The 8,976-nt window shown below is 36.4% G+C and overlaps 1 protein-coding gene across 1 annotated transcript; it reads left to right on the plus strand.

Moving 5' to 3' along the window:
- Positions 1-2,851: 2,851 nt before the first annotated feature.
- On the plus strand, positions 2,852-7,571 carry LOC127749815 (serine/threonine-protein phosphatase 2B catalytic subunit 3-like; the record flags this gene model as incomplete). The annotated part of the gene is given in 4 exon segments (XM_052269580.1): positions 2,852-2,927; positions 3,018-3,115; positions 3,191-3,405; positions 3,505-7,571. Coding segments are annotated over 3 exon segments (353 nt in total), but the record flags the coding sequence as incomplete, so codon positions are not given.
- Positions 7,572-8,976: the final 1,405 nt, after the last annotated feature.

Consider the following 8,976-nt stretch of genomic DNA (forward strand, 5'->3'; position numbering starts at 1 on the left):
TTTACCCAAGTTTTTTTTTCTTTTCCTCTTCCATTTTTTTAATGCCTGGTTTGTTGTGTGATGATGATAATGTGATAGGTTGTAGTGTCATTTTATTTAATCATATAGCTTCACAAATCCAAATTACTACACAGCCTTGCGCTTTTCTTTTTATGATCTATTGTTGACATCATTTTTGACATTAAATTTCACATCCTAAACTGTAAACAGCAGACTCCGCGCAAAATTTTTGATTCATCCAATCTAGTAATGCATCACTTTGAGAATAGATACATATAGAGTACACTTGCAGTACTTTCTGTTTTTGGAAATGCTGCAAATTTACTCAACCAGCTTGGTCAAAGCAACCCTTGAGTTCTATTTATCATTTTTGCCTAATATGAGTGCTGCAGTGATAGAAATACATAGTATGTAAGTTGAAATCTTTTAACATTGTAAACACAGGGGAGACTATTGCCAAGATACTGTAAAGTTATATACCGGTAAAATTTTTTTGATTGTCCTCTTTTACTTTGTTCTGTAGTGGGGGCAGAAAATCTAATATTATTTTGAAATTTTGACCGTGGAATAATCAAGATGCATGCTTGCAAGCCAATCACCTAGCTATTATCTGCACTGATTCTATTTTATTTTGGTCATACTGTGCAGTGTTAGTATATTTCTCTTCAAACCTCTTCTGCAGGCCATACTGTTATTCACAGTTAGTTTTCATTCGTATCTTTTTTTTCTCTTAATTATGGAGTTCACGTCTTTAGTAAAACTACATTTATTTAGTTGACATATCGAGGGGCTTCATCTGTTAGTTGCATTCCAACTATTGACATATTCATTAAAATGTTGTTCTATTTTACATAATTATGGTTGTTTCTTTTTTGCCATTTGGTCGCTGGCAATTGATCGCTGTACATACATCAATTGATGTTGCTTGTGTATCTTGGTACTAGTCTGATAATGTTTCTGAAGCTGATGAGATATTATGTTTACGTATGCCATGGTATCAGCCATACTCAATGCTCATATTGTACTTGATGAAGTAATGGTTTTCACACTTTGCACTTTTTTTTCTTCCCATAATTTCACGCTTTTCGCGACCGAATGATACGCCTACTGCCGATCTCAATCCCCAACTCGACCTGTTGGACAACTGATTTGTGGGTGAGTTGCTGTGGTGCATCAGATATGTGTTTAATATTATAGACCAGTGTTTTGCTTGTAATTTCTGCTGTGTACTGGCAGTGCGGTGATTTTAGAAAACGCTTTAATTGACTACAAATTTCTGATGTTGGTCAATTCTATCATCCAGATAGATTTAGTGATACATTTGTGCATAGCCACATGATGTGTTTCTTTGTGTTTGTTTGTGTGTGCGTGTGTCAGCGTGTGTTTGTGTGTGTGTGTGTGTTTGACATTCAAATAGTGGAGGTGGGAAGATAGTATTGCACGATTTACTATCTTTTTCTGCATGCATAGTTCTGTAAATATAAGCATTTTCTTTCTCTGCTTCCAGTTACAAAAAAGAAAAAATAAGTCATGTTATTGTATGGATTTTTGTGTAACTGTTTAGTTTTGTTTATCATTACCTTGTTGATTATTGAATATGTGTAGTTCATTTTGGAATAATTTCAACTTTTTGGACAAACTATCGCATTCAACAAGAAAAAGCTCGTGTCATGCAATTTTAGGTGCATTCAATTTATAAAAAATTTGAGGTCCTGTTGATATCACAAGATGTGTTTACAGAATGGTGTCTTAGCCAAAACCTATAATTATACCTCACTCTTCTTCCTATTTACTTTGAGGGTTTATCTGGACAAATGTGTTTAAGTAACACTCAAAAATAGTATCTTCTGTCCGTGATAGTACTATCTATCCGACGTATAAATATTAGCTATGCCCTTCTATTTGTTGCTCTCTAAACAATTTTATTGTTGTACATCTTGTGCCTGGGTGAAGAGAGTGTCTGTTTGATATGCTGCTTGGTTTTGTGTGTTCATTTATTCTTTCAATCAAACCAATGAAGATTGATTTTCATTATCACTCCAAAGAAAACTTAAACCTCCCGTATATACGTTCCTCTTAATGAGGTTTACTTCTGGTTATTTTGATTCTGAAACAATAAGTGCCTGATCAACCTGGTCTCTAACATTTACCATAAAATATCAGTGTGCTAACTTTCCTCGTACCCCCTACCAAATAGATTTTTCATCGAGCTCTGCGGTGAATGCTTTATTGATTTGTTCATATTCAATTTTCCTCTTCATTGATACTTCAATGAGTGATCAATTCTTCCGTTTTAGATGTGTTTCCGTGTTTGTGATTTTCTTTGTGTTTTATGCTGTGAATTTGTGAATGAATAATAGGTCAATTACCTACTTCTAGATCCTGCATAGCTTCTTTTGTGACATAAATGCAGGCTTGATATTCTATCTATATATATTTGGAGGCTGGTTAAGTTATCTGTTTTGCACTGTTTGTTTACTGCAATGCCGTAGAGTAAATAATGGATTAGAAGAACTAAAATATATAGTTTATACTTTTATGTTCACATTGAACTAAGAGTTGTGTGTCGTAGAGTAGCAATGTTTAGCTTAGCTGCTAAAGGAATACATGGTCTTAGCAGAGTTACTGTTGAGTGCGACTTAAGTACTGGCCATTTTTCTGTGCACAACTTGGGGGTAAGGGGTGGGGGGGTATAAAATGTGCTGTGATCTTTGGCAGTAGACGCAAAGGCAATCCATTTAGTTTCATATAATTACAGAAATAGCAAGAAATGGAAACTTAACTGTCTACTATATAGAGACTCCTAGTGATGGAAGATATCTAATAATAATTTCCATTTCAGGTGCTGCAGCTAATCTTAGAAAAGAAGTAATCCGTAACAAGATTCGAGCCATTGGAAAAATGGCCAGAGTGTTCTCTGTCCTCAGGTACATAGTTGTTTTTGATTGATTTTACTTGAAAAAATGAGCATTAAATGTTTTAGATCCATATTATAATAATTATGACTTATGTTACAGAGAGGAGAGTGAGAGCGTTCTTCAGCTGAAGGGTCTTACTCCCACTGGTTCCCTACCTCTTGGAGCCTTGTCAGGTGGCAAAACATCTCTTAAAAATGGTATAGCAACATTTAATCATTTAGAACTGGTCTCCGCCTTTGTAGTTATATTAATCTGGTGAATTTTGCTTTCAGCCCTGCAAGGGTTTTCTCCAAACCACAAGATTACATCGTTTGCGGAGGCCAAGGGCTTAGATGCAATTAATGAAAGGATGCCTCCTCGAAGAGATGCGTCACCTACACCTGCAGTTGAAGAAAAGCCCATTGTTAAGGCTGATCCCTCCCCTTCATCTGGCAATACAGCTCGCCAATGAGCCTTCTAGAGGATTTGACTCAACTCCATGATTGAGGTGAGAGCTAATGTCAGTAGATCCATCTTCTTGCTGATGAAATCTTTCTCGTTACACTTCAGTAAAATTAATTCAGTAATACATCTTAATTATTTCTAGATCTCTTGCTGATGATCAGAATCAGCTGAGTTGTGTCCAACTGCATTTCTCTCTGGTGCCGCTTCAAGCTGTCCTCCACTTCTTCCTACGCCTGGCAGCAGGCCTGCCTGGCAAGGTCCAAGGAGAGCGCTGGACACTCTTTCGACTACTGACTGCTGTGCATGTTTTTGTTAATTTGGACTGCACCGTGAAGACTTTTAATTAAATGAATCAGTCATTGCCTTTAGTAGATCAACCTTGGTACTGTAATGAAGTGAAGAAATTGTGAATATCACTGGGGATATGTCTTGTTTATTTTACATACTGTTGTTCATTGTATGTGTTTGAAGTCTGTTAGCACATTTAAGGGGCTGGAATAACACAAAGGTACCCCATTTGGTTTATTGGCCCAGCTCTCAGTATCAGAGCCCTAGCTATCCTTTTTCTTTTGTGTTACCAATACAGCGCTTGAAATTTATGCACTGATTAAACAAGTCAGTGAGTACTTTATTTTTCTGCATGTCTGCTTGTTGTATGGGTGGTTTAAAGCATCATGTGAACAGGTTTCCAGTAGTAGGTGGGCTGATATCAGTGTACAACTCAGTCCAATCTAAGAGGTATATTGCACATTGTGTAGCAATCAGAACTACCACATGTGATAAGTATGAATGATAGTGGTTGCATAAGTTGAGTGCTTGTGAGAGCCAAATTATGTGTGACTGAAGGTATGTATGTGAACATGCGTAAGACTGTCGAAGCAGTCAAAGCAAGACTTCCTGTTTAATATTCACCCATTAATTGCCTGACTTGTTGAGAATTCACGTTTCTTTTGATTGGAAACTAATTTATGTCCAATACTGTGGTTTGAAAGAGAGTTGTTCACTTTGAGTGATCGTTTGTAAACTTGATACCTCCAGTGTACTGTATATGATCCTAAACATGAATTCAGTGTAACAATTTTCTATGCCACCTCATGAAATTTTTGTTAAGGTTGAATTCTTTATTTCATTCTCAAACTCAGTTTATAGTTGTTCAAAAGTCCTTTTAACCCCAGTTGTTTTAGATGCAAACTCAAATATAAAATGCTAGCTCAATACTCTCTCCTAGTCCCTACATCAGAATGTGATTTTGTCACATGCTTCCAGTTAAGGTAAATAATCAGTCTTTCTTATCCTGTAATTGATATGCCAAACAGAAAATTATCAACTTTTGTTCTAGTATAATATACGGTAATCAAATGTTGCTGTTAACCTGCTTGAATTATATGTGTTTTATCATATCCTCTACTACTTATGTTTTACTTGCATAAGGTTTTAAAACTCATAGAAGCTTCCCTTTAACTGGAACAGGTCTGTCATTAAAACCTCAAAGTAGAATGAGTAATACTCTTGCCATCCTAAATACATAATTAAGTGTCTCTTTTATTATTGATGATGTAAGTAAACAGAAGATGATAATGTGTGTTTCCTTTTTTTGTCAGTTTTTCTTTAAATGCCTTTTGGTTGATACTTGCTGTCAGGTTATTCCCTCTACACTTACCTTGAAACTTAATTTATTAAAGCAACCCTAGATGCCTTCAATAGCGTACGGGTGAAGGCCTGTTGAATAATGATAAATTTGAAATGATTCAAGTTGGGCCAAAGTATAAAAAATTACGTTAGTTTACTCACACTTTTCTTACATTATAATTGTGGTTATTGCTGTTAACCTCAAGCTGGACTTCTTCCTTTTTGAATTTGATTGAAGCCTTTTGGTCATAGATGGTGGACTTATGAATATAAACGAGAACTCTTGCCATATTCTTAATCAGGGCAATTCTTCTTTATTATTTATCAGTCCAAATTAGTGTTACTTCATAAGATGTGGATTATGCTCTTAAATCAGAAATTGCCATATGAAAGGGAGATTATGATTTCTTTCTCCCCAGCATATCTTTGGCTGTGATTTGTATAATTTGTGTTGTAGCCATGGTACAAAAACTTTCTCTCCCTGACTTTTTTATATGAATATGTTGTGCCACTGATCATTGGAATTCTTTTACATAGGAAAGACTCCTTTGGTTGTGGTGTTTTAGATGAAAATGTCTTCGGTGTCAGTCTAGTATACCCCTGCGGTGAATTCCATCAGCCCGTCAGCATAGTCATGAAGTTGTGCATAGAAACTCTTGTAATTTGTTATCTATAAACCATAGTCCTTTCCTAGTTGGAAATATCTTGTCATTGCATGTTTTGAGTCCATCTTTTAATAGCTTCTGAAACTTAAGCCATATTGTGGTACCTAACATAGCAAATAATGAACGCAATACTGTACCTCATTCCCTCATTCTGAGCTTTACAACATTTAGTACTTAAAATGGGGGACTTCTCTGACTGTTGGTGGTCATCACTAATTAATCCAAAAAGAAAAACTTGATTGCATAGTAATTTTTTTACGACTGTTGGCGTTCTTGCACTGCTACCTCAATCATCCTAGATGGTGTTTAACTCAACCGGGTTAAACACAAGGACTGTGTGAGAAAGCAGAAAACATTTTTACCTGGTATGACCCTTCCTCAGGGTGCTGCATTGCATGATACCAATGCCTCACCATTTCCCCTAAGACTGTAGATGATCACTATGAGGGATCTGAGTACTTGAGAATTGATGTGAGTTTTACCGCCACATCTTGTTTATAACTAGCACAATTTGTTAAACTTTTTATGGTTGTTATTCCGACCTGTGTTATACTTACAGTGTCATCCCATGAGCTCTTCTTTATATAATAAAATTTGTTATTCTTACATTTTTCCGGAAGACTGTCAGATGCTTTCTTACTTTTACTAGTCGTTAGCCTTCGCTGAAACCCTCAGAGCTTCACAGCGTCAAGTGACAAGGAAATGGTTGACTATTGTCTTTCCTTTGAATTTTTTTTTTTAATTAGCTTTTCAAGTCTTTTGGGAAAATATAAGGAAGTAACTGTTACCCTGCACTTCTCTATATAGTGCAATATTTTTGGGGGTGCCATCTATGGAATATTTTAAGTCTACTCACAGATGTCTTGTTTGTCCATGATGAATAGAACCTCCAAGTTGGGTTCTGTTTTTAGTATTCATCTGTTAATGTTCATGACTTTCATGTTGAATTGATATGGTATTTTATGATTTGTATCTATGTATTCATAGGGAATGCTACATATATAAATATATAAATATTGTTTTTTCATGCTTGGCACCTTTTCTACCATGTCTTGCTAGTTTCTTTTTCTAAATATCTGTAATTCTATCCACAGTATGTTCATCTACATATAAATATACATCTATACTATTTTGTAAGTAAGTCTTTGGTAAATAAACGTGAATACATTACTTCAGAAGTTTTGTGTAATCCAGTCTTAGTTACCTATCTGACAGAAAATGACAGCCATTTGACGAATTATGAATGTGAGCTTACTTGAGCTGTGCGTATTATGCACTCTTCATTTTCCATTGAAACAAAAGCTCAACCTTAAACTGAAAACCCTAACATGTTTGTGTTACATGTTGATTCAAACTTATTTAAATGTACTTATAAGAGTGGAACAATTACCTCTTGGCATGGACTTCTATGTTTTTTAAAATACCAAAATCTTGAGCAATGTTGGAGATTTTAATGTGTAACTGAACTAAGCATCAAATTAACTTAAAATAAGAAAAAGGAAGTACGAAGTATCTGGTTAATAGAATGTTCATGATATATACTGATCTTGACATGCTCCATTTACAATTTTTTTCCAACAATGTGTTTTTCTTGCTTGAATTATTTTATCATCCGAGAACATCTCACATACAGTGAAACCCGTTATAAGCGTTTTCTGGATTTTGCGTTTCCCACTTCTAATGTGATGATTCCCATATAGCAAATTGCAATTTTCTGCACAAATCGCCCTTTTATCGTTTTCCCGCTTCTGCGTAAAACGCCGCACTGATGTGGCAAGCTACCGGGTTTCACTGTACGAACTATTTTTAATGATTCTTAATGCAATAATGATAACAGAAAGGATACTATAAAAAGAATTCTTATTTTTTATTATAATGCATTTACTTTTGTCTTTAATAAAATCTTATTGTGCAATGGTGTTTTGTGCATTTCCTGCAAAACTATTTTAATTGCTTACATACTTTGCTTATAACATGACCATGACAAAAATTCTCATTTAAATGGTTTCATAAGGTCTAGCTGGAATTTTTTTGAAAGTAATTTTTTAAAATCTGTATTGTTGAAAAGTTAACTCAAAGTCTCAAATCTTCACTCTGATACACAAATCGGCTGGATTGTTGGGCTGCATAAGTGCAAATAGTGGGATTACCAGCATAGCGTCTAATAGTCTGTTATACAGGGTGTTCCACGTGTAATTTATTTTGGCTATAATATTCAAGCGTGCCTGTGGGTTGTGGGTTGCCTACTCGCTCGGCGCCACAAGGCGCCTCGGTGAACGACGGTAGGCAAGCCCGTCCGCGCTCCTCCATGCGATTTATTCAAAATGTATTTCGGGGGTCCTATGGGACACCCTGTATTTACGGACAGAAGATCTTCTTTTCACCATCTTCTTTGGAAAGCGCTATTTTATAAGATTTTAGTGAATCAATTTCGTTCCCAAAACATTACTGTCAATACTATGGTATGTAGTTGGCAAAGAGACTACTGCTAGGTAATTTTAGCCTGTGGATTCGAGCGTGTATCATTTATAAATGACAGACCTTCCGTGCAAATGAGCCTCCACTCCAGATGTAAGATTTCAAAAAATATTGGATGCTTTGTGATTGATCTGTGATGTAAATGGTAATGTTTTAAATCTGTACCATTTATTTGAAAATTGGGACACATTTTTTAGTCAACTGCAAAGTTGGAAACCCTTTCTGCCTTGGACACTCTGTGTTGCCTTTTCTACTATCCTACAATAAATTCTATCTGTTAACTTGCATCTGGACTTGTTTTATGACAGATCATATCCATTTCACATTTTGTAATAACTTTAAGATACAAAGTACTAGACAATTTATTTAACAGCTCTTAAAACACACGGATGTGAGTTTCTCCAGACCGAAATATCGTTCCTCTTTCCACCTCCGCGATCTCTGAGAAATTTCGTTGTCCGTTTTCACCCCTATCCCCTGTCGTTTCAGAAGGGGAAAAACCGTGGGTACAGCCGTTAATTAGACAGTTCCCTCGACCAGTCTACGAAGCCCCCCTCTTAGGTTTTGTGCACCGCAGCGCAACAGTCCGACAAGTTGCGAGAGCTGCGTCCAGATACGTGAATGTCTTTGGAGCAAACCAAGACACCCACGTATTGAGGACAGTCCACGAAGGACGAAGGCGAACACACATGCTCCTCAACGGCAGCGAGTGAGCGCTGGCGCTGTGATGTGGAGCATGCTGCAGGGGAGGCGGGGGGGGGGGGCAGTCTTGGGGACTGTCTAAAAAAATGTTTTAAAATGATTTTAACCGAGCCGTCACGACGTCGCCGTGAGGCGCCTTG

This window comes from Frankliniella occidentalis, unplaced genomic scaffold (assembly GCF_000697945.3).
Source record: "Frankliniella occidentalis isolate FOCC.00 unplaced genomic scaffold, Focc_3.1 Scaffold96, whole genome shotgun sequence".
NCBI lineage: Eukaryota > Metazoa > Arthropoda > Insecta > Thysanoptera > Thripidae > Frankliniella > Frankliniella occidentalis.